Raw genomic sequence first — 27,995 nt, 5'->3', positions numbered from 1 at the left:
CTGAGAGTCCCCGGAAGGGCTGGATGATGGCAGGGTGGGGGTGAGGTACCGGTTGGTGAGCGGTTGTATTCTCTTCCTTGTTATTTCCTTTATCATTACTATTGGTGGTAGCAGCAGTGATTTGTGTTATACCTTAGTTATTAAACTGTTCTTATCTCAACCCGTGGGAGTTGCATTCTTTTGATTCTCCTCCCCGTCCCTCCAGGAGCGGAGGGAAGAAAGGTGGGGGGGGAAGTGGACTGCGTGGTTCTGATTTACGGCCTGGGCTTAAACCACGACATCTGCTTATATAAGTGGAAAATAAAATATCATAAATAGCTAATGTTTAATAAGCACATCAGAAATTTTTGAAAGCTTATAGAGGATCAAAAGGCAACCAAATGTACTTGCAGAAGGAAAGTTTGTTCAAGGGGAACACATAAAAAATTACCTCTTGGCCAGAAATTCCTTGAACTACAATTTACTGGACACTGAGCAAATACTCTTTAAGTCACACTAACAGCTCACGTCTTATGCTTCCCATAGCATTCACAATTAGCCATTGTCTGAGACAGCATACTGAGCTACATGGGCTTTTAAGTTTGTGTTCATTTGGACCTTCTTACCTTAATAGACATAAACTGGATAGTTATAAGATTGAAATTTGCCATTTCAATTACCAAGATGGGGATAAGGTAGAACATTTCACACAATTCAATAAAACTGTTGTACAATATTATGTATGACAGTATTTAGCTAATTCAGTCCTGGAAGATATCTTCACTCATGTAAAGCAACTTATTTAACTCCCAGTAATTTAAATAATAGCTCCTGGAAAGTCAACAGCTCTGAAAACTACAAGGAGATCTTTTTTACTGTAAATGTGAAAATCTACAGTATAACAAACCTTTTATGAATTCAGACTGTCTGCAGGTAAGATGAAATCATATGTGATCTGAATCCTAGACTGTTAATTCATCTGCATTTGGAAAAAATCCTGGCTAGTAAAGAGAGTCTGTGTATACAAGAAATAAAAATTAAAAGGACTTGAGATTTAGACCTTTGTCTATAGCTTTGTCCACATTTTTTCCTCACAGAATGAGTTCAGAGTAAATGAAACAGTAAGTCCTTACCTGTGCTGAATAATATTTTGGAAAATTACCATTCATAATAACATTAAATTCAGTGATTTACAATAGCTTTGCAAAACCACATAATGTAACTTGAATTATCTTTGATTACATTTTTAGCATCAAGTTAGATGGCTATTTTGCTCCTAATGGAAAATACAGATTTAGTAGGGCTAGTTCATCTTCTGTCATTTATATTAGCTTTCCATTTATTCCAAACATGTGTTCCAGAAGTTTATTTTCTTCCTTTTAAACCATTAAGCATATTGCTACACAAGGTACTTCAACTTTGACAGTATGATCCCACTACTTAGCGCTTGATAACAAGATCTGTCTCAATTACCAATTACCAGAAGAGTCTGCACAGTAAACCATGAGAAATTTGATAAACTATAAATAAGTCAAAGGCTCTCATAAAGAAACATATCCTAGGCATAAATAGGAGATGAGATAAATACCACCTGCATTTTTATAGCTGTATAGGACAGTGTTTGCCAGTGTTGGGAGGCCTGGTTTCCAAAACTATGAAAGATAATATGTTGCTGAGGACATTCTATGCACATCATATTGCAGAGCATGGACTGCTACCTGAGATGAATGAGTCAGATCCTCAGCAGACCTGGTTCCAGTTGACAATGTGTTAGCCACCAGTTAAACACCTGCTTCAGATACAAGTGGCAGAATATTATTTTCTTAAAATAGTATAACTGTACTTAATATATTTTCCAACAAGGACTGGAAATCTGGAAGTGCAGTCTGTACATAGCATCACGCTTGTTCTTCTATAAACCAAATTATATCCTGTTAAGTCAACTTGACCCTTCTGGAATTCTAAATTTTTACATCCTTTCCAGCTGAATATCATCTTTACATTGTTACTTAGATCATAGCAAAAAATACTGCATTATGAGAAAGTGTCGCATGACTGCCATAGCTGAAGCCAGGACAGAAAGTTGGAATACTCCTATAGCAGCTTACTATACCATTCAGTATGTATACAGTCTTCTGTTATTACTGAAGTAACGTATATTTATCTCTGATTGAGCTGAATGCTATTTCTAATTTTGTTACATTTTTTTGGGGGGTGGGCGGCGGGGCAAGGGGGTGTTGTTTTTTTGTGGGTGTTTTTTTTTTCAAGCCTTGAAGTAGGCTTAGGCCTCAAGATTTAATCTAGATCTTTTCAAGCCATAATTTTTAAAATGTGGCCAAAATATATAAAGCATTCTAGATGTCTTGTTTAAGGTCTACTGCTGATTTACACAGTCTTATTACAGTATCTGCAGTGTTATTTACCCTTACATTTATTAGTTCCACTGACAACAGTTTTTAATCCTGAGGAAAATTCCCCTGCAGAACTCATAACAGAACACTGACTATTTTTCTGAAAGAGGAAAACCTGTTTTAAATTACCATATCTAATTTCCCGTATTTTCATTGGTAAAAAACCCCCAAAACCAAAACCAAACCAACCAATCAATCAATCAAAAAACCCAACTGTAACAAAGGCAAAAAAGACCTACCTGGCTTTGCACCGTTGTTTTTACTTTTTTTATCATGTACCAGGAAAACTTCTTAAGGAAATTTCAGCTTCCATTTCTTCTAAACGGAGCAATTAATTCCTAGCTCAAACCTTTGCTACTTTACTTGCTTGGATCTTTCCTTCTTTTGAGATTAAAATGGTAATTGCTATTCTTATTAGAAGATACATTTTTTAGCACAGTATTTTCTATAAGGCAACTTTAAATCCAAAATCATCAATAGCAGGTTTCTTTATATCTTTTTCTTAAAAGACACTAAAAAAAAGATGAATGCTTTCTGAAACATATCAGGAAAATGTTATTGCTAATGTGCTAGATACTGATGAGATCACATCTATAATAGCATATACAAGGACAGACACATAAAGATTAATTGAAGCTAGAACAGAGGCAGAAAGTCCAGTAGAATCATTTGAGAAGTAGAAAGCCTATTCTCCAAGACAGGCTTAAAGAGTTTGACTGGTTTAGATTAGCAAATGATGCTGAGATTGGATATCTGCTATGCATGAATACAGTAGATATGTAGGTGTGGGAAAATTTAAGATATGCCACAGTTTGGATAAAATAAATGGGTATAAAATATCCACAGAGTAAATTTAGGCTAGACATAAAAGATTGTTAATAGCTAGAAAATAGCTAGAAAAACAACTTCCCAGTAAAAGGAGAAAAACGTACATGCTAACCAGTAAGTTAAAGAACAATATGAAAGTTGTAACCATGGGTGACTGGGCTCAGTGATGGAGGAAGTTCCCTCTAGACATATATTTTTAGCAAGAAAACCACAATTTTTAACACTAGAAATTTTGATAAGAACATGTTTCAGAAGCATGATATAAAACTACATACTGCATCTGAGTTGTAGATCTAGTACTAAATCAAATTGAGAATAATATTTGATTTTTTTATACTTTGTGTGTGAGGTGTCCCACTCATGGCAGGGGGGTTGGAACTAGATGATCTTAAGGTCCTTTCCAACCCTAACTGTTCTATGATTCTATAATTTATTATCTCCTGTACACTGAATAATCCCTTAGTATCAGCAGAAATTACCCCTTTCCTTAGTTAGCCAGTTTCAAAATAATTCACAAACACATCATTTGCATGTTCCTTGACTTCATATTTCCTCAATGTTTTGTAAACCACTTGAGGACCTTAGTCACAGAAAGATTTGTTTTTTTCTGATCTGGCATTTCACTGCCCATCTAGAGCCTATTTCCATTCATCATTAGTTTTTCTTTCCCAAATACATTTGTGAGTTTTTCATCTTGCCTTTCTTACACTAAGCACTGCAACAGAACTGAGCTTCAAAATTGTGTTTTTGAATAGTCACTCTAATGTAAAGTTGCTGCAGAAGTTTCATTCAATGCAATTCAGTTTTCTTGTGCACACCATTTCACAGGCAAATTAAATACTTCTGCACTTCTTATATATTGCTCCTGCTGGTCTTTAAACATGGTATGTCGCTAGGGAGGATTCAGAGAAATATCTAGCAGGTTCTCAAGTGTGATTTAATTATGTTACACTGTTGTCTCAGTGAATGAATCTTATATTTACAGAATATCAGATTCCAGAACATTTTTTAATTTTAACATTAAACATTTTAACAGAATTTTAAAACTGATTACTAAAATTTCCAATAAATATGAATTTTCAGGTTTTCTTCATAATAACTGTCAATAAAACTGTTTTTACACATGTCCTGGTTTGGGCTGGGATAGAGTTAATTTTCTTCCTAGTAGCTGGTGCAGTGCTGTGTTTTGGCTTTAGTCTGAGAACAGAGTTGATAACACACCAATGTTTTAGTTGTTGCTAAGTAATGCTTACTCCGATCAAGGACTTTTAAGTCTCATGCTCTGCCAGTGAGGAGGGGAAGTTGGGAGGAAACAGAGACAGGACACCTGACCCAGACTAGCCAAAGGGGTATCCTATACCACAGCATGTCATGCCCAGTATATAAACTGCGGGGAGTTACCCAGAAAGGCAGATCACTGCTCAGGTCGGGCTGGATATTGGTTAGTGTGTTGTGAGCAATTGTATTGTGCATCACTGTTGTTCATTGGTTTTTTTTCACTTTTCCCTGTTAGTTTTATATGTCCTTTTCCTTGTTTTTTCCCTTATCATTATTATTAGTATTATACTGTTCTTTATTTTAGTTATTAAACTGTTGTTATTTCAATCTGTGTCTTCTATATCACTTAGATGGCAGCCAAGAGAATGGCTGCGTGGTACTCAGTTACTGGCTGTGGTTAAACTATGACAATACAGATACTGTTTTAATTCAAAATATTCCCTATGACAACAAACTGTTATTCCCAGCTATGAAAAAACACATTTAAGATGTTTCCAATAAAATTTTTTAACACTATGAATCCTTGATTCTCCTCTTTTGAAAGTGACAGTTAATTCTGTTATTCAGATTTTACTCTAAGATCTTAATATTTAAAGGTATAAAAATAAACTCAATTATGGCCTGCTCATTTTTAAATACTACAATCTAAGTAAATATGACAAACTGGACTCTTTTAAGAGAATCTTGGTTATACACCTGAGACACTGAGGCTGGCTTTGCTGATTGCAATGCAGGATTTGTACATTAGTGTATTGTCCTTTCTGTGCTCAGCATTCTGCTTACTGTTATCAATCAAATGCAACGGTGCCACTGGTGGTTCATTCAGACTTGATTTACAATAGAGAAAATAACATCTAAAATTCCCATTCAATTTAGTAACATCAAAGGCTCTAATGCAAATCTACACATTCAGTGTAAAGTCCCACCTTGAATGATCTAAATTACCTACCATTTCAGTTTCATTTATTTCACTAGTAAATTGAATCCTGCTATGTGGGCATATATAGCCACGTAGTTGTAATGAAGGCCTTGTAATACTGGAAATAAAAGAATTAATAGAAAGTGCCTGATGATATGCTCCTAGTGAATACAACCACCAGTGATCATTATGTGCAGCTTATTGTCAGAAGCCTGGAACTGCACCTGCCCTGAAAGCTCTCAGATCTATTTTTAAGTCAATCTCTGTTTAAGAAAAAAAAAAAAAATATATAGCAATGTTGCACATAGCCCACCCCTAGACAGAGAGCCTGGGCATGCTGCCAGCTACTAAAATAAGAATAGTCATTTTTAAAGTTGATTTTTAATAATTTTTTACTTTTTTTTTTTTTTGTAAAAAGCTCATGTTGCTTCTTCAGAAATTCCATGTTCACAAATCACTCTGCAAATTCCTGTACTGATTGAGCTTAAAAAGGTAGGCAGTAATATTGCAAAACTATTCATTATTTTCATGGATAAACTTGGGAACACAGATGCTCTTGCTTATCCCATGGGGACACTTGTAAATTTCGTCATTAGTTGTAACTGATGTAAAATTTGGATCTCAGCTTATTATTCTCAGCTAATACCTGAGTATTAGAAAAGGGAACTCATACATAAAAGTAATATATACCTGAATAGTTTCATGATACTGTTCTTTTTTAATTACTTAGGCATTACATGACTTAAAATAGAAGGTATTTGATCATACAGCTGGAAGTAGCTTTACTTGTCCTGCAGTGTTGAAATTTTCATATACACAAATTACCTGGTACATGTTCATATTTAGCAATTTAACAGGAACTTATGTTTGTTTGTTTGGGCTTTTTTGTTGATTTTTTTTTTTTTTAATTCACTATGTTACTGGAATTAATAAATTTTTATAATCTCTTACCGTGTATCTGATAAAATTAGTATCATGCATAACAAGAACATTGACATCATAATTTGGATCTGATGAAACCTAATGTACTTCAGCCTGCATACAAGAGAACAAGAAATTATCAAATAATTATACAATTATAAAAACCCAACTGTGTGATTGCCAACTGTAAACTATTAATGAGATAACTGCTTGAAAATGCTCCATTTATGCATCCCAACGTCTGTGTGACAGAAAACAGAAAAAAACACATTAACATTTGTCCCAATATTTAAAGCCTCAAGCTATTTCTGAAGCAGGCTGAATGTTTCAAAAATGCTTGAAGAATCTTTGACAAAACCCAAGCGTCTCATTTCTAAAGATGCATGATTCCACTTAGAAATCTTACTTTAAAATACCCTGAGGCTGCTGCCTTAAGATACCAAAAGATACAATTATTCACACAACTAATAGGTGGCATAAGTAAAAATATGCTTCTAAAATGCAAGCATACCACTTAGAGGACTGCACAACTAACAACAGGCACAAAAAGGAAGATAACAATGGAATCATACAAAAACTTTGTCCTGTGACAGCATATTCATTCTCTATGTACTTCTAGCCAAAAAAAGCCCGAACATCATGCCTCCAAGCAAGAGATAAATAAGTTAAAATGTGTAAACTAAACAGGTCACCTGCAGACCCAGCTTCAGGACTAATCTGACAATACTCTTTCTTATACAGCCTGCATTCAGTCCTTTTCCCCTACACAACTAAACATCTTGATCTCTACCCTTTTAGCTTTTTATCACATTAAAATCACATAAAAAAATTTAATTATTATTTTCCAGAGAGGCTGCAATGATAGTTATGTGACTCCACTAAAGCCTTTGAACATAAAGCCTTTCCTACCTTTGTATGATAACTCAGCTGTCTGCATAATTTATGACAACAGATGAAAGACTACTTCCCATGCAAATATGTCAGGCAGAAAAATAACTACTTTGAAATGAAACTGAGAGTAATATTTAGATCTGACTTTGGGAGTTAAAGCATAAAGCCAAATTCCTAGCAAGCATTACAGTACTTATATATTGCAGAGGGCCTGCAGAAATTACAGGTCAAATTCTGCTCCATACCAAACTCAAAATTTGACTTAGCTCAAAATCAAAATTTGACTTTTAGCTAAGTGTACTATGCAATGCCAAAGAATCCAGTACACTGTAAAAGGTACATAATGCTGAGACGTCCCCAAATCAGGTTATGTGAGGCACATCAAATACTTTTGAAACACTTATGATCATTATGCACTGCTAAATTTACAGAAACAAGTGAGCATCTGTATCAGCAATGCTTTTCATACAAATATAGCTCCACGTTTGGGAATCACAGAAGATCTGCCTTCAGGTAGAAACATGAACCTTTTAATTTCACCTTTGCTTATGCCTGATGAGAGAAATGCTACTGTCAAGTACCTAAAGAGCTAAACTTTACAAAAGTGTGCCAACAATTTTGGGTACAAAATTATGAACTGAACTTCTTTCTGCATCTACTCAAACAAAGGCTTTTGGTATGCAAGGACAACCCACTCCTCTGGAGACTCTGCTTTCTCTCTACTTTCCAAGAACCTTTCTAAAATTCTTTTTTATATTTACACTAAACTCAGCAATATTTATTTACACTGAACTTCCAGTCCCTTCCTCAATCATCAAATCAGCAGCCCAGGAAAAGCTGCTCTTCTTTTCTACCCTTCCAAACAATAGTGGAAGCAACATCAGAGCAACCTCTATGAAGCTGAAAGTTGAACAAGAACATGCCTGGATGGGAATCCCAGATTCTTACTGATCACAATGTGCTTGTCTCTCATTCTTGAAGTCACTAGGCATAGCCTCAAGACTGCAGAGAATGCTGGGATCTGCCAAAATGGAACAGATAACGCCATCTTCTACCCTTCCACTCAACTGAATATTCAGCCCCCGTGAATGTGCTGACAGGTATCCTCCTGCTCTGATTATTTGGGAATTTGCTGCAGGGAAAACTGAAGTTAGGAGTAGCACTCTGCTTGATAGGCTTTTAAAGGAATTTCATATTCTTTAGACTTCTGACAGAAGAACAGAAATTAAAGCCTAATTAAACATAGTTTAATTTCTTTAATTTGAGTATCAAAGGTTGAGAAGGTGTAAAATTGCAGGTAGCATCAATAAGTGAAAATTATTTTTTTCCTTTGCAAAATTCACACAGTAGCCTCAAAATTGTTCAGAAACAGCAAATAACATGCTAGGCCTCAGCAGCTCTTCCAAGTTTTTTAATTGGGCTATAAAAGAGGCATAAAGGGCACTCTTTGTAAAGAATCCACATCAGGTTTGATAATTTATTTCAATATGCATCTAAGTAAGAGCCTAGGGATTTCATTAATAATAACAACATGCAGTAGTTCTTCACACAGTCAAGTAATTAAACATTGGAACTCTGCCAGAGAAATGGGTCAATGTTAAAAATTAATGTTCAATGGACATTAAAAGGCACGCAACTAGGGAAATTAATGAAAACATTTATAAATTATTAACATTATCAATGTTAAATACCCTATGTTAACCAATATGGAGAAGGAGGGCCTGTTACCACATATCTCTTCAGGTTTGAGGAGCACATCACAGAAGTATTGATATCTGTGTTCTCCAGGCATCGGTCATTTTTGAAGGAGACATGATACTGGGCTAGATTAATCATTTGATAACCATCCAGATAATTGGATTTTGCATGAATTGAGCTTCAGAAACCATTTTTTTGTCAACTTTTTTTTAAGGTGACAGAGATGTAAAGCTCTCATATTTGAATTTCATTATTGCTTTCTGGTTCAACCCTTTGACAAAACAGAAAAACAATTTCAGGAACAGCATAATATTTCAATTTTAGGTGTACAGTGAATAGCAACCTCAGTCATATTGCAGCATCCTTTACTACCATAAAATACAGTTTATGTCTTACATTGTATAATACTCAGCCTCATATAAAGACATGACACTTGCAGCTATAGCAAGAAGTAAAACTTCATCTGAATTACATAACTTACTTGCACAGAATCACAGAATCAACGAGGTTGCAAAAGGCCTTTAAGATCATAAAGTCCAACCATTACCCCAGGACTGCCAGGACCATCACTAAACCATATCACTGAGGGCCTTGTCTACATAGTTTTCAAATACTTCCAGGGATGGTGATTCCACCACTTTCCTGGGAAGCCTGTTCCAATACTGAGTAATGTTATATACTTTTCAGTGTTTATATAAAAGCAGTATCCACTTCCTAACATGAGAACAAATGAAAGAAATGAAAAGAAAATGAATGTTGTAACTGCTCTATGTCCAAGAATTCAGTAATGAATAGTGAAATGTCTTGATTTGCATTTTCAGAACAATGCACTTGAAAAAGATAAATTAAAAACCACACCATAATATCTGCTGGGAAAAACCAAAAATAATAACAAGAAAAGAGCTGTCTATTTTGTAGACCTACTTTCTTGTCCCTTGCTGATCTCTAAATACTGATTAAGCCCAGGTTTAATTTTCTTAGAAGATCAGACAAGATCACAGTTCATGGCAGTATTAAAAATAAAGAATTAATTTCCTTCATTAATGTGCTCATTGCTACTCCAAGGAGTGAAATAAATGGAATAAATGCAACATATGGAATATATGTTTAGCTTTCCTCAACCCTCAAGTCACACATGCATACATGTTTTAGAAACACAGTCTATAAATCATGGTTAAGGAATGTACTTATGAACATGTTTACTTACCTATTCAGTGAAAAATTTGCTCTTTAATAGCAGTATAATGCATGCATGTGGTTAGATTTTTCAGCTCTCTGAGTATCAGGATGATTACTATGCAATTAATCTTCTTGCAACCAAGAAGACTACTTGGATAAAAAAGGAGAGTTGGGTGCACCACGAGAATCAATGATGAATCTTTAATCACTGAACCTTTACAGGTGATTTTTGTAAATAAGTTTTGCCCAAATCTGTTCTAATCTGATAATTAGACAAGATTTTTCAAATCAGAACAAAAATCTTTCTGATGTGTAGTATTTAAGCTTTGAGTACAAGTAAGGCTCTTTTAAAATTTTATTCCTCTTAAAACCAGCATAACTGTGAGCTTAAGCATATTTCAAATTCATATATAGTTGACAAGGTTAAAGGTAAAATGGTAGAAAATTGTGTTGAAAATCCTTCTCTCCCCCCCAAAAAGACAGCTGTGAATCTATGCTGATCATTACTGAGGCTCTGAAATCTGAAAGGCCAAATCCTACAATACTTCCCTCCTAACTGAAAAGACCTTTAGAACTGGGATGACAGATGCATACACTTGCAAATGTGTTACACTATGGGAAATGGAAGAAAACAGTAAGGACACTCTTGCACATATGAATTCTGAATGTGATTTTTCAAGTGCAAACTGTACTGGAAGGTTTCAGTTTTTACTATTTAAAACAAGAACTTAGAACCATTCTGAAAACTTAAAATCTTAACAGAAACCTGAACTTTCAAAATTCAATTAAAAAATATTTTCTAAGCAAAGGAACTGAACTACCACTGGACTTTCATTTAGTAAAAAAACCCGAATTTCATACAAGACAAAGCAAAATCCATTTTGTCTTCAAAAGGTGAGCCTTACAGAACACAATGCAAAATTGGATGTTTCCTAGAAAAAAGCGGTTGCATGAATGTCAAAACCAACTTCACGACTGTGAAACTTTCATCACAGCAATCTCTTGACATCATAGGTTTTAGTGAAGATTAGAAAGCAGTTGCAACTACACTATTTTCATTAATATAACTACCAGAGGCCATTCAAAACCAAAGGCAGTGACTGGAAGGCTATTAAAGAACAATAATAAGCTTTCTTGAGCAACCGTGTTATTCACAGCCGCCCTGCTGAATCTTTTTTTTAAATTCTGTTTTAAAGATAACCTACAGGTCAAATGCATTGGAATACATTCAGTCTTCACTCTCAGCTTTCTAAATAATGTGTTTTAAAAGCTGTCATTTCAAAGTCTTGGGTTTCACTTAGTATTGGGGTTGAAGGGGAAAGGAGTGAATGTGGAAAAGCCTTGTTTTTTAGTTTCACATAGCTGATTCCCCTCAAACACCCCATTTAGGAAGAAAGAAAAAGTATTTATCTCCTCATTTCTTATCATAGCACAGGAAACTTAACGGTAGTTTAATTCTCATGCCTGAAATGTAAATGTTAGTCCTTTCCCCAGCTATTTATGAATTAAGTATTAAAATAATAATGCAAATGGTCTAAGTTGTTGGTTTTATATAAAGTAATGATGTAGACCTTGAAGCAGCTTCAGATGGTCTAGAATTAATGTAAACACTCAGCTAATAAATCCTGAAGTAGTTACATTTTCTGGTGGCTGAAATCAGTCCAAGACAATCGAGTGGTTTCTGAAATGTTTCTGCATAATGAAAACAAAATCCACAAAGCTTTACACTATTCTCCTGTATCTCAAGTTACTGATTTTTGGTTTGCTCATCTTGGGTTTGTTTTTTTTTCATATTTACAAAACTTATACCTAAAATGTGTAATCAGGCACAAAAAAGCAAAAAGATCTATTGTGAATCATGACATCAGAGTTTCCATAGTTTAGGTTTCTTTTCATTACAAAGGCATACAAAGTCTAAACACTAAGACTTATAGTTTGCAGTAAGCTCTAAAAGAAGTGATCAGCTTGCCTGAGCAACTCCACCACCATTTACAGTTTTGCTGTAACACAGATGTTATTTAGTAGGAAAGCTGTTGTAATTATTTGGAAAAAAAATAAAATGCTGTGCATCAAATTAGATACTGCCTGCAGGGAAAAAGAGAAGCTACTAAGCTGTATTAGAGAACTGTCTTGCAACATTCTTAGCAATATTGAGAGTAAACAAATACATTTCACTTATTTTAAATAAAGCCCAATAGGAGTTTATACAGTGGAGTCTATTCCACTTGTCTTTGGTTTTAAACTATTTTGTATTTAATACAAAAAAATGCATGAAAAAGCTCAGAGCTGCATTACTTTAATTAAAGTGAATATATAAATTTTTAAAGAGTTCTAACAGATTAAGTTTGAAATTGTATTTACCCTTCCTCAGATAGCTACGCTGCTAGTTTGCAAGCTTGCCAGAATGCTCTTTAGTTTATTTCTCTGATGGAGGCAATCTGTATTAAAGCAAAATACAAGCTCATAATCAGAAAAATTCACATAGCAGGTTTCTACTCTCAATTTAGAGCAAAAACCACACAATTCACCTTCATCCCACTATAGTGCTTTAAAACGGAAAAAAAATGAGTTGTGAACTTGGTCTGATCCCCTGTGAGGTAACAGAAAGCAAAATTCTAAAATATTCTTCCACGTTTATGCATACTTTGGAAAAAAAAGAGTTTGCCTGAACCATGCAATAATAAAATGAAAAAAACAAAACAAAACAAACAAACAAACAAAACCCCTCCATACAATGGCCACTAGAAACAAAATTCCTAATAACATGAGTAGATCTCTAGATGACTAATTTTTTTTTTTTTTTCTTAATTAAAATACAATTTGGACCTTTTTTTTTTTTCATGCAGACAATTTGATAGTTACTTCTGAATGCACAAACAGATGCTATTCTGACTGGCCTTTATGCAGTTAATTACATCTCAAAAATAAACTGAACACATAGATAACCAAAGCATATTGGATTTTCTCATGTACAGAAATAAATTGCTTTCAATTTATTTTGTTTTTATCTGCAAGAAACCAATTCCTTTACTAAACATATAAAATTACTAAGCTAATTGCACATCTCATGCATCCAAGAACCTGATAAGCAATGCATTTTCCATAGCAGGCACAAACTGACCAAAGCATTAACTCACTTTACTGTAATACATAGTATTAAAAAAATATGTCTTTGCAAATAGTTCTTCAAATTTCCACAGTTCAGTGACAGAAAGGGCGCTGTGGAGCAAGCAACATGACCCTGCAGTGGTGCAAGTGCTCCACCTTGTTTCTTCCTTCTAAAAAAACCCAACCCAGCCCCCCAAAAAAAACCTTCAAAGTGGATTTCTTAAATAATGCTGAAATTCTTTTGTATATGGACTTATAATAAAGCTCCTCTAAAATATATTTTTATTAAGAAATACAGACCATACTTTCAAGACTGGCACTAGAGTTAGCTTCTTGATTCAACCCTATGAGTAGACACGTATTACATGAAAGCTTTTTGCACATGTTAAACAAAAAGCTTTTAGGTCACTTGCAGCACCACAGCAAATTTCACTGTTATACTTTGCAGAATTATTTGCCTTGTAATCACTTCTTCAGAATCATGGGAAAAAGGTTTTCCAAGAAACACACATTAATTATGTTATACTGTATATTCCCTATATCTATATTTAGAAACAAAGCATGACCAGTGTTAAAGATCAACCAGGAAAAATGAATGATTCTATGATTAAAGGACAAAAATCAGAAGCTAGATGACTACTGTTTCCTGTTAGTGAAAGTGCAAGTAAAAATTCAGTTTCCTTAGAACATATCTTCAAAGCCAGCAGATTGATGATGGATGTCTCTGATTTTTTTACAGGGTATTTTAAACATACTTGCATGTTAGAAGGGTAGGCACCCACAAAACAGTTTAAAAAATGCATTTAGTTGGAGATGTCAACACAGTGAATACTCAGCCTTACAGATGCTATCACGCATCAATACTGCTCAATACATAAGCCAAGGTGAACTGTGAATATGGTGTATATTTGAGTATTTTGAAGAAAAATAATCCTTTTTTTTTTTTTCCCCTCCATTCTCTGTCCCATTTAATTTTGTCTCTGCTTTTATGAAGAATTAAACATGATGGCAAAAGAAAAAAAGAAAGAAAAAAGTTCTGCCTGAATCATGCTCTCATTATTTCAAACAATTCCTGAGAGTGTAGAACCTTGATTACCACAAGATTTCAGTAATGGAAGATTTTCTGATGCTATCTGAAGCAGACCTTGCACCTACAAATCACACTTTGATAAATCACCAAACTCTGAGATGTATCACTTCAGGTATTCTAAGCATATAACTTCAATTGGTTCCTCTGAGAGACAGCCTATTTTTATTGAAATCCCAAAGTAATGATTTAAAAGTAATTTTTAGGTTCACATACGTGAAAATACCTCTTTTGACTACAGGAAATGATTTTCAGAGATAGGAAGCATCAATAGACATTTAAAGTTACTAGAAGACAATCAACTCTTAAAAAATGACATGAGTATCTTGAATTGGCTATCCACTCACCAGGCATCATTACTGATGTTTTCACAATTTAGTAATTATCTATGCAGTAATAAAATAATTTAAATTGATTAATTGAATCACTCATTTTTCTGCATTTCATTTTTATCACCTGTTAACATTTCATGAGCATTAATATTTATAGATTACAAAGATTACGAGAAGCAATTAGCATGTTCTGAAATAATATTACCCAGAGAAAACAAACATCAAACATGATTAAATAAACACAGGTTTCCATAATAAAAAAATAAATTCAATTATTTTCAGCATCAGGAAATGCTGTAGTTTAAATTAATGTCACTTACCAAGAATAGTATATGCCTAAATCTGAATAAGTAAAATTGTATTTCCCCACTAAACATTATGGGTTTAATGCACAACACTTCCAGATTATCCACAGAGCACTTTTAGAGCCCTTGGAAGCATCTGTACTGCCTCCATGGTCTTCATCTACACTGAGTTTGAGTCCATTGGATGGACAAACATCCACATGCCTCCTGGTTCAATGATCTCATTGCTATAAATTTCACTTCACAAAAATTTATTCTGCCCACCCTCAAAATTACACTAGGCAGTACTTGCCTGTACTCAACAGCTTCTTTGTGAAACACAAAGAGCAGCGAGTTTGCACCTACCTCAGGTTTGGAGATTTTTCTGTTGTTTGTTTTGGAGGGCTTCTTTGTCTGGGTGAGCCAAACATAAGATCCTATTGACCATATTTTATGAAAAGCAATAACTCACTTATATAAATTACAACCTATATGGTTAACAAGTAAATATTGTCAGGGTCAGCATACACTGAAAACCAGAAAAAATTGAAATATGAGGCACAGAAATAGAAACCAGACACTTTATCGCAAAATGGATATTCACAAAAGATGAAATCTAAACACTTCTAGTTAAACAAAGCTTAATGGTTAGACAGATCACAGTCAGTCAACTAATCTAGTCCAGAAGCTGGACATTTCATTCATTCCATTGATTTTATAAAAGGATTACCAGGGCAAGAAAAGCCAACCATATGCTGGGCTGTATCAAAATTAGTGTTGCCAGCAGGTTGACAGAGGCGATTCTCCCCCTCTACTCCACTTTCATGAGACCCCACTGGAGTACTGCGTTCATCTCTGGTGCCTCCAACACAAGAGGGCATGCTTGACTGAGCCCAGAGGAGGGCCACAAAGATAATCAGAGGGTGGAGTACCCCTCCTGCGCAGACAGGCTGAGAGAGTTGGGCTTGTACAGCCTGGAGAAGAGAAGGCTCCAGGAAGACCTTAGATCAACTCCAGTGCCTAAAGGGGGCCTATGAGAAACCTGGAGAGGGACTTTTTACAAGGGCATGTAGTAACAGGACAACGGGGAATGGTTTTAAGCTGACAGAGAGATTTAGATTAGATATTAGGAAAAAAATTCTTCACTATTAGGGTAGAAAGACACTGGCACAGGTTGCCCAGAGAAGCTGTGGATGCTCCATCCCTGGAAGTGTTTAAGGATAGGTTAGACAGGGCTTTGAGTAACCTGGTCTCGTGGAAGGTGGCTCTGCTTATAGCAGACTGGTTGGAACTAGGTATTTTTTAAGGCCCCTTCCCACCCTAACCATCCTGTGATTCTATGAAAAGCTAGGATGCATTTCCTTTAGAAACAGGAAAAAAACTACATGCACAAAAAATCAGAGGCAGGGGAACTACACAAATATCATGTGCCAATGTCTCCATTCCAAATTTCAAGCATCCCAGGCACGGGATTCCTGTAACCCTCAATGCAAAATCACATAGCAGCCTAAGGCATTTCATTGTCACAGGTATGTTCTTTACCTTCAGCCTAAATTTCCGCTTCTTAATCTCATCCTATTACTCCCATCTCGCACTTTATGAAAGGGCAAGGGGCAGTAACTAAAAGATTAACCCCAGATGTAATTACCTTAACAAAGTCATAGTCATTTTCCTTTCACAATCAAAAGAGTCGACAAAACTGATATGGTCAGCACCCACACATGGCCATCTTTGCCGACAAACCCATTTTTAACTAAATTGGCAAGACTGGCATTTCCAAGACCATGATCTGAACTAACACCACTGAAACTGCAGCACCCTGGTTCATGATATTATCTCCATGTCCTGTGGAATGAACACTAAACTTCAGCCTATCTGTTGATTCATCTCTAGAAAGCTACTAGGTCTTCTACCATATTTTCTCCTTCTCCTTTATATTCATTACCCAATTTTATTTAATCCTTTCACTATCAACAAGAGAAGTCTAACACCTTTGTCTCTACAGGATTTAAGCACCAAGCAGCTGTAAGTGAAACTTTATAATGAGTGTTATCCACATGTTATTGTTTATTATTCACATTTATGTTTATCCATATTAATGAGGCTGAAATCACAAAGCAGAAATGACTTTCACAAAATTATCTGGAAGTTACATACAATGCAAGTCAACACTTTAACCTAAACAATAATTACGATCTTTTTTCTGCCTCAGTGCGTCACTCCAGCATGTGTGATGAACTCTTCTTTCTTGTAAAAGGGACACCACAATTGCAGTTGCAATGGCAGGTACTCAGTGTACTGTGAGTGTACTCAGTGAGTACTCAGTACTCAGTACATGCTGGCAACTGGAAACCAGAGTGGTAACATTAGATTTCAGAATCTTCCCACAGAGTATTTTTGGAATAGTCTCCCTACAAATGTTATATTTTATTTGAAAATCCAATTTCTGTCCAGACCCTCTCTTAGCTCAGTGCTCAAATCTTATAAAAAGGGAGACTCATATGTGTTGCAGATTTCAAGAGGCCCTACTTAATCTTCTGTGCTACAGCACGCCTCTGTTAAATAGGGAACCACAATGAAATGCAAATAGGACTCTGACTTTCTACACAAGCTAGGTGCTCACAAGACAGCCCTGATACTTGCAGACTCATTATTCTTCAGGAAAACCAGGCCAACAGCTGGTTGGAACACAGTGCTGAATGTGGCTTGATGACACATTGACATATCCATTGCACCAGGACAGCTAGATGCAGAGATGTGGTGCACTGCCTAGCCTCTTACGCCACAAAACCAACACCAAACCGTTTGTAGTACTGAAAAGACTCTTACTGAAGGTAGTGTAGCAGAAGAATACATGAGGGATATATGCAGAGAGAGGTATAGTTTCCTCTAATTTACTAGTTTCTTCTTTTTTCACCCCTATCTGTAGCAAAACTTATGTAATAATGCAAATACATGAAATCACTTCTATGCACATACAACCCCATGTTCCTCAATCCTTTTTTTTTGAGTATTTTGGAAGTATATTTTGCAGTAATAATTACTTTGTAAACCACTTAACAGTGAGAATGAATTCTGTCATAGACACTGCACAAAACTACCTGATTAAGTACAATTTAAACTAGCAGGGTTAAAAGAAATATATACATATATGTAGGAGAGAAATCCTGTTTCTTACCTTTTTCTATCAGAGCTCTAAACTGCTGCTTCACAAACTTACATGCACATATTTTACTCTAAACATGAATATAGTATTAGTATAGACTCTTCAAGCAAATTAGGAATACACATTTCCATTTACAGCAGTGAGCTGCACAGACCATAGCAGTCAGCACAGTAGACAGCTTATCCTAAAACTTTCTGACTCTTATAATGCAAGAAATATTGGACTGCAAAATACCATGCAAAAAAATATGGGTCCTCAGGAATGTGAGTACTATGCAAACTTGCAATTTAACTTAAACATGTAGTAAAACTCTGAATTTTTTTTAAAGATAAAGTTGCAGAATCATCATCTTTTATTTATTTAAAATTTTTTTTTACATGATGTGCTTTCATAGCTTTCATTGCTGGTATTACTCTGGCAATAAATGAATGAATAGACATTTCTTTGATATTTCCTGTCATCCTGTCTTCCCCATTACAGTTAATGTTGGGACTGTTCAGTTAATGATGGGACTGGAGGCTTTGCTGAGCTAAAATGAGAATAACCCATCTCACCTTAAAAAAACAAACCTTAGGTTAATTACTTGGCCCTGTCTGATTCTATGATTTTCCAGAACTCATTTTCCAGTTAGAAAATGAATGGTGATCTGGTAATCCTCTCTTTGTCTCGATATCTATAACCCTACATCATATAACCGGGAGCTTTACACACTTAACTAAATCTAAGATTTCTATGGACATATAAAAATTGCTGGAAAAATAATTCTCAAGCTTTTGGTCAGAATTTATGTGAACAATTCTAACACACCGAGATGTACTCTTATCTGGAAAACTGAAAAAAAAAAGTTAATACATCTTAAATTCTGCACAGAAAAGATGAAACTTTTCCTAAGTGAAACTAAATAATCAGCTTCAACTATACAAAAAAGAAACAAATTATGAATAAATTATATGAAATAGATTTGAACCAATCTTACAAACACACGTTGCTCTGAGAGACAAGGTGCATGAACTATCCTGGAGAAAGAATAAAGGATTGAGTACAGTCTATTCAAAAAGTTACGAAGATATAAAAAAAATAATTATTGTCAATGTCTTCTTATAGTAATCTGATCTACAGAAAATAATTTCTTGCAAATTCCACTGATAAAATCAGCTGTAAATGTAGACACTTGGACACTTAACAACTAGAAAACATAAATATAATTCAAGTTATAAATCTAAAAATAAAAAATACCTTTTTAAACATAATACTAATACTACTGATAATAATTTGCTCTACTGAAGCCACCTTTCAGGTAAGCTTTTTTTTTCCTCCAATATTCAAGTTATTGTTGTTTCTACAAATGCAAAGTAATCATAATTTTCTGTGTATCCTCCATTTTTGGTCAGGAAATGTGTCATCCTTTTCACAAGTAAAATAAAAATTACTGAAGTGAGGATTGTTATTTTAAGCCTGTCACAAGGGAAGCCTACCCGCAATAACTGGTCAAGTAAGTACCATATCTGCTCTGCTTTTAAATTATTAAAAGACACTGGTGTGCACTGAGGAAGAAACTGAGCACTGGGGGAGACTTACCCAAAAGCTTCGGCCACATCTGCCCTGCTCTAATGGTTTATGTATACACAGAAAAGAAACACAAAAGAAGTCTTCAGAACTTTACATCATTATAACACATTTGTGGTGAGAACATGGAAGGTGATGGTAACCCAGGTAACGACTGCTAATTGGCTTTAAATGTAGGAAAAATCAATAAGAGTGGCCCGGGGTGGCATGGCTACTGAGGCCACTGACAGCTTAGGCTGGTCCTGTAAATTAGAAAGCAATGAATAGTTAAAACTATTGCCTTGCAGGGGAGCATGCAGCATCATGCAGAATGATGAGCCCAATGTGGAACATCTACATTACAAGGAAAAGTTTCCATAGCTTAACATTAACAGATACTGAATACAACTTACTAAATGAGAAGCTAAAAATTAACCTATTGTCAAATACAAAAAATGAATATGCATCTAATTAAATTTCTTCTCAAAAGGCCTTAGAGCATCTGAGGAAAGAAGAACAGGTGAGGTGAGTAAAAAAGTACAATGAACAATGGCAATAAGAATTTTAGTCCAAGAATATCAGAAAAAATGCTGTCTTTCACTGAAATGCTGCAGAAGTTTCATATGTCTATGAGATACAAACAGAAAAACCCTGTCACTTAGAACTTTTTAGCGCCAGAAAAAAGGAGGGAATCAGCCTAGCTGAGATATGTAGCACCAGAGAATGTGATATTTAGGATCCTCCTATCCCCTGCCAAGTTTAAAACACAACAAAAACACTCTCCATTGTTTGTTAATTATATTTTGGAATGACCACCAACTCCTATTAACTTGCTCAGTCAACATATGTAGATCAGACATGGCAACCTGGGATCTGCCTATATAAACCAGATGATTCATAAACATACTTTACTTCCTCTTGGAGATGCAGATGGTACCATTTGTTTGCATAAAAGAAAAGAATCCTTCTTAGAGTTAAATTACCCACTTGATGCTTCTACATTTCATTTGCATATACAAACATAAATTTTGTAGTTACTCACATGGCTACACTTCCACATATATTCACCCATAACTCTAGTGGGGAACACAACAGGGAAAAGTAGTATGCACTAATGACTACAATTCAGCATTAAGTATGTGTTCATGTCCATTAGCTTCATGTGTTTAACATGATGTACTGAATCAAGGACTAGTCCATACCCTATGCAGAACAGCCTGTACATAACTATTAAGAACATAGATTCTTAATGTCATGTTCTTAAGATCATGTTCAAGTTCCGAATTTGGACACCAAGAAATATTAGACACTGAGCAAAGACAGAATCATAGAATAGTTTGGGTTGGAAAGGTCCTTAAGATCATCTAGTTCCAACCCCCCTGCCATGGGTAGGGACATCTTGCATTAAACCATGTCACCCAAGACTCCATCCAACCTGGCCTTGAACACTGGCAGAAATGAAGCATTCACTACTTCATTGGGCAACCCATTCCAGTGTCTCACCACCCACACAGGAAAGAACTTCTACCTTATATCTAATCTGAAGTTCCCCTGTTTGAGTTCAAACCCATTATCCCTTGTCCTACCACTACAGTCCCTGATGAAGAGTCCATCCCCAGCATCCTTGTAGGCCCCCTTCAGATACTGGAAGGCTGCTATGAGGTCTCCATGCAGCCTTCTCTTCTCCAGGCTGAACAGCCCCAACTTTCTCAGCCTATCTTCATACGAGGGGTGCTCCAGTCCCCTGATCATCCTCGTGGCCCTCCTCTGGACATGTTCCAACAGTTCCATGTCCTTTTTATGTTGAGGACACCAGAACTGTAGGCAGGCACAGAACTGCTTCTAGTAAAATTGATTAATCAATGTTAATACATATGTATGTATCCACATCAAAATCATTTAAACTAACCATACATATATATGCTTACAGAATCACAGTATAAATAGATACCGTCAGTAAAAAGACAAGTGACTCATGAAGAAAAGATTTAAAATTGCATATTTTCAGTTATACCCATTATACTTTCAGAAAACAAAACCTGCAAGTACTATTGCACAGAATTATGATCTTTCAAGATCTGGAATCTTTTCAATTAAGGAAGAAAACATTACCATTCTTCCCCAACTCTAGCAAAAATCAGAGAAATGGGAAAAAAAAACCAAACCCAAAGATACGAATTTACATTTAAGAAAATAGGGAATAATCTGAACATCTTCAGATATGTCTGAATGAATATCTAATTCAGAAGAGATAAATCTAGTAGATGAACATTACATGAAATAGAAAAGCAAAAAAAATATACTAGCATGTAATGAAAAAAGTAAACAACCTCAAAACAAACACTCCTTCAGAGAAAAAACAAAACCAACCAACCAAACAAACAAAATCACCAAAAGACAGACTAACCAGAAACAAACTTTCAAAAAAGAAAGTTAAGTAGGAAAAAGTGGTTTTGCTAAATAAATTTAAAAAAACATTGAATGAAAAAGAACAGAGTAATAAATAATTGGAATTGATGCAGTCAATATACTGATCGAAACAACATAGTCTTGAGGTTTGGTCTCAAAATTAAAATAATAGTTACAAAAAAATATATTGATAAAATGATTCTAAATCTGCTCAGTAAATTAATTAGTTAAATTAAATATTAATTAAGATACTTGTGATACTGGATAGGGAATATTTAGTGCCAAAGTTAGGAAAAAAAAGCTTGATCTGGAGTGCTGTGTACAACTGGTCACTCATCTTCCAGTGGAACAAGAATTAGACCTTTTAAGATACTCACAGGAACAGTATGATGGAAAGGGAAAGTTGAAAAGCTGTATTAGAGGTCTCTGAAAATAAATCTTATGACGAACATTAGGAAGGATGAACCTTCAAATTTTAGAAACAACGTGTACAGGATGAACAAGCACAAGCAGATAATAAATACAGCTTGAAAAACAGATTATTTCTAGCTATCAGAAAAGCAGTGAATTCAGCTTTATGTCCCACTTCACTAATTTAATGGACTATGAGACTGTTCTGAGTATGAAAAAAAATAAAAGCTCTTATCCTTTTGAATCTAAAATTATCCAACAAATTGTAAGAATAAACAATATTTTTTGAGAAGTTATGCCTCTTTTCATTATAGAATGGCTCAAAATTTTTGAGGCATGCTGAGAACCAAGAAGCTAGAGTTCCACCTAAAAGTGAATGCAAAGGCTTTAATCTTCAAATAAAGCATGCTAAGGTGATAAAGCCTGAGGATAATATTACAGCTAAATAAAAAATAATAATGGAAAAATGTTTCCAAGAATATTTCATTGAGTTTTGCTGAAATATTTCAGAATTTATTTGATTTGGATGAAGCTAGAACATCTTGACATCAAATAAAATGAAACGGTATAACTGATTTTATTAAACTCCCTAAAATTATTTCAGTTGTTTTGTGAGCTAATTTCTTTTCTATTAATTTCTGCACTTCTGTTCAGTATTCCATTTACTTGTTTAATGAAAGAAAAGTGCAACTTTTTAATGATCACAACCTGCTTCCTACTCCACAAGCTTCCTTCTTTCTTTCACCAAAAAAAAATATTTCTATTTGTGTACACAAAAGGCAAATGGCAGAGCTGAAAAAAAGATGCACTGTACATTCCAGCTGGCTTCCCACCAAACCCAGACTTGCCACCTACAGCCTGAGGAAACAAATAACTACCATATTCCTATTTGAGGAAACAAATAACTATCATAACTGTGCTCACAAGATAAATAGACCTGATAAACCCTACTAATGGAATCAGGTCCACAGAGGAACTGCAATGCACTGAAAAATGAAGGTTAATTCGGAAACAAGGGACTTAAATAGGTCATCAGAAGTGGGTTTGTACACTTACAACAAATAATTTATTATATTCTTAAATTTCTGCTGTTTCATTATTTTTCATTTTCCAGTGCTAAATCTGTATGCTCAAAAACAAATGGAAAATTTTTCCACATTGAAAGGCTAAGACTACAAAGAAAAATCAAAACTGATTTGAAACAACATTTCAATTTAGAAGTATTCATAAGGAAAATAAGGATTTTTAGCCTACAGCCCACAAGTTGGAAAGACACAGTCAGCAAAATCTTATGCTGAAAGTCACTTACTTCAGAAGTGAGAGACAGAAAGAGTAATGGTTGAGAGAGCAGGAAGTAAAGAAAATGAAGAGGAAAGCTTGACAGGCTTCAAGAGATATTATTGTTTTATTTCCTATTGTGAAGATTATTATTCTATAGCCAATCACATCATTAAAGGAAACAGTATCTTCCCCAGCTGTTTATATCCTTCGCTTTCTTACACACTTCATCAGCTAAGCAGCAGTGTATACAGTTTCACACAAACTTATTTTTGAACAAGTTTTAATATTAATACAGTTAAAACATGCTGATTCTACCAACCAACTGTTATGAACTGTATTCCCAGCTCATTGCTTCTAAATCCCATCTAGTAGATTGGAATACTTATCTCTGGACTATCAAACTGAATTAAATGTTGACTAGCAGTCAAGCAGAAATCAAAATATGCAAATTTCCATATATTTAACTATATTCCTTACTAGCTAGCACCTACTACTAGCAATACCTAAACATTAATAGTAACTAAATAAAATGTAAAAAGAAAATAGCAATAATAATACTAATAGTAATTAAATATGGTGATAACATACTTGAAATTTCTTCTTTCATGACTCAATGCTTTTTAATTTCCTTTTATTTCTCTGAAAGAAAAGAATTCCAGATGAAAGTGTGCTATAATAATAATCTAGGATATTAAGTAAGCTATAAAATAGGCAATTTTTAGTGCTGCCTTTTTGTGTTCTCTATCTCAACAGAAACTTACATCCTATATAATCTACCATTTAATAAGATAATTTTGCCACATTAAGTAGGGGCTTTTTTTCACCAGAACTTCAACAACTTTCAAACAGACCACTGCCTCTTCATTTATAACTCTCTTTACACTTTTTGGAATATCACATTTCATCAGTGTTTATAAGCAATTGTTCATCTTTCTGCTTAGATGTCATCATGTCTGTGTTTCAACAAAAGGAGGGCAGTTTTTCCTGAAACCTCACACTTCTTAGGATAGGAAAGGCTGTGCCTATTCTAAACTCAATAATGAAATTGGATCAGGCATATTTAACTGAATATGCCCCAAATAATCAGTTCCGTAGCCTAAAAATGTCAATGCAGTTGATGAAAAACAAGTAAAAAGATGATATTTGCTCTTACACGCAGGGCACTCTGAAGCCTTTACATTCAAGTACCAGTTTTTACTCACCTTGGGAGGTCTACTGATGTAAATAGATTTATTTGAATGAGCAAAAAGTGCAGGATTAATATTCTTGTCAATGAGTCACTTTATTCAGCTTCATACAATTCATAACTGCACTACATAAATTTTTGACTTTACATTGCCTGAACATCTACGATCAATGGCTTTGCATGCAGAAACTCAGCCATCTCTTGCAGCATCACATCATCTTAACTCTATGAAGATATTTTTAAAATCCAGCTGCCTAACACAAGTGTCGACATACTATACTTTGCTCCTGTTACAGACAGGAGCAAAGAGCAAACAAGATACCTTTAGATAAATCCAGTCGCATTAATCAGGGACCAAATGCCATTACATTGATTAAGATCACAAAGAATATAAGTAATCCATATTAGGACACATTTTCTGCTTAAAGACTTTACCATTCACAAAACATCAATACTGATTTATAGACATAGCATGCAAGTCAGAATGGACCATGCATAACATAAGGGATTAAAAAAAAAAACCAAAAAAAGCAATGGAAAGGGGTAAATAGCTACAATGTCAAATGCACGCTGAGGTAATGCAATCAATGGCAAACACTACACTTTTTAAAAACAAATTGGTAACACCTCTGAAGTTCATCTTAGCATGCCACCATCATGAAATGCAGCTTTTCACTCACCAAAGTAGAGTTACGTGAAGCATCACCTGAGACCTCGGGTGTTCTTGTGCTGTTTGGAAGTCTGTGAGGGTTACGAGCTATCGCTTGGCACCAGCCCAACATTTTCTCCTTCCACTTATCCTTTCTTAATTGCTGAAATTCTGAAAATAATTTAGATTCCCTGAAACATTGACACTTTGAATTTATTGCATGCATGTCTCTGGAGGCATGCCTTTAAAAACAGCTTTTAAAATTACATCTAAACAAGGTAATAAACATATTTTTAGAAGAACATGTTTATTTAAAGTACTCCAAAGGGTTATGCCATGCAGGTTAGAAAAGAACTATGCACTTTCAGCACACCTTACATGCATTAATACTATTTCAGTGTCAGCAAATTCAGTGCCTTTTCTCCATGTTAAATCCACAAGTTGTCACTTTAATTAAAAAAAAAAGTAATTTTAAAGGAATTTTATTATAAAATAACTGAGACTAGCACCACTCCTAAAACTATATAACATTTGGATGCAACACCTAACATTCCCTGAAACAACTAGAAATAACTGTAAAGCAATCGCAGATATTAAATACAAATCAACACAGACACATATGTACTCATGCCCACACACATCAGAATACCTGGCTTATCCTGACGTGTTACACTAGGATGTATTGTAAATGGCAAAAAGTATAGTACACACCCCAGCAGTAAATGCTACACGCCAGCTCTAAGATACATGTGAACTTGTTTTAGTTTGTAACAGTAACAAAATACCTTTCAGGTAATACTAATATATTCGGCAAATGCAGCAGTAGTAACAGGGGTTTTAAGCTTAAGAAACCCCCGTAAGTATTTTTAAAATTTCACAGTCTACTTTTCCCAGTTGAAATAGGTAACGCAGTCATTCAGTGCAGAACGTTGCTGATAAATAATAAAAAAAACCTCTCAAGCATATTTTTTCTCCACAACATCTGAAGCAATTTATAATCTGGTTATTTATAACATTTTTAAATTTAAAACATGCTATTCTGTAACACCATGAAACATAATAAACAAAAAGATTGACTTACCAGACTGAGTGCCTAGTACCCCAAATGAGGTTATTACTAGACTGAACAGATTTGAAACACACAGATAGTAATGCCTTACAATAAGACCTTACATAGTAAAGTAGCACCTATTTAATGTCATTGAGTATTATGTACTTTGACAGTAGGTTTATTTTTTCTACTATACATGTCCATGCTGTACACAAGACATACTAGTGTTTACAGCAGGCTTTTATTTTCCCATGTTCTGATTCTCACAAACTACAGCCCCTCCTTTTAAATACTACTCTACCATTTCCACATTTACCATAAGAATTTCAAAGTATGAAATGCAGAAAGCTGTATTTCTCCACACAACCTCATGGAACTGATAGGAAGGAGTAAGTGAAAACTAGCCTTAGCTTTATTGCACTGGAGATAATTAGATGAGTGGATGAATGAGTCTACAGGTGAACTCATTGATTTTTGACTCTCTTGAAATTTTAACATGAGATAAAAATATGTGACAGTAAAGCATTGATAACATGAAGATTGTAACACAGCCTGTTTCTATTATAAATTATTTCAGCCGTAGACTTACAAGAATTCAGCCCTCCAGAGCACGAATACAACCTGGCAAAGGCTTCACAATGAGAAATCCAACTGAAACACCAACTAAACTTCTTGTCACCAACTTAGCAGCAGTTACAATCTCCACTGTCTTGCAGACCCTCATTTGTTATGAGTGCTGATCTGCATTCTCCCATGACCAGTACATTCCTGTTGTGCTTTTTCATTTTGGTTTTTTTTGCAGATGCCTAGAAACTAGAGATTGAGGCTGGGCAGGAAAAGACAAACAAGCAAACCCCAACAAAATCAACTCTTAAAAAATAAAATTAAATTAAAAAAACACAAACAGAACATGCCGCCCCCCAAATGCATACAGAGTATTTCCATCACTATTTAAAAGATCCTTCTCCCCAGAGCACTGTTCGGATGGAAAATTTCCTGACCATTCTCCCAAAATTGGACACAAATGTCCAAACTTTCTATTACTAAAAAAATCCAACCTTTAAATAGTCACTCATTCACTTCCTTCTCTGGACCAAGTGCAGACAAACATGCTTTTGCAAAGGCAGTAAAATTAATCTGGTATATTTAAGATAAGTGACTGAAAAGATACCCTAGGAATAAAACATAGGGTTCCCAAGTTCCTAGAGCTCTAGGGTCAGTTTAAAAGTCTTCTACACCTACTGATGAGAAGCAGTTCACATGAGTAGTAAGCCAAGGCTTCCTTTTGAACCACCACACTCTAAATCATTTATTAAGAGGGAAAGGGAAGGGCCTTTCTAATATTCTATAAATTCTGATGAATTATTATCTTATTATTTTAG

General features: G+C 34.9%; 1 protein-coding gene across 1 annotated transcript in view; it reads right to left on the bottom strand.

Annotated features, from left to right (window-relative positions):
• The window catches only part of MARCHF1 (membrane associated ring-CH-type finger 1), a gene marked incomplete at both ends in the record, with an annotated part of 97,362 nt that extends 71,667 nt beyond the window's left edge, over window positions 1-25,695 (bottom strand). The window contains one exon of the mRNA XM_080636744.1: window positions 25,594-25,695. Within this exon, the coding sequence (XP_080492870.1) occupies window positions 25,594-25,695 (102 nt within the window). The remainder of the gene's footprint in view (window positions 1-25,593) is intronic.
• Window positions 25,696-27,995: the final 2,300 nt, after the last annotated feature.

This window comes from Psittacula echo, assembly GCF_963264785.1.
Source record: "Psittacula echo genome assembly, chromosome: 1".
In the NCBI taxonomy this organism is placed as follows: Eukaryota; Metazoa; Chordata; class Aves; order Psittaciformes; family Psittacidae; genus Psittacula; species Psittacula echo.
This window is presented reverse-complemented; position numbering and strand designations above follow the sequence as displayed.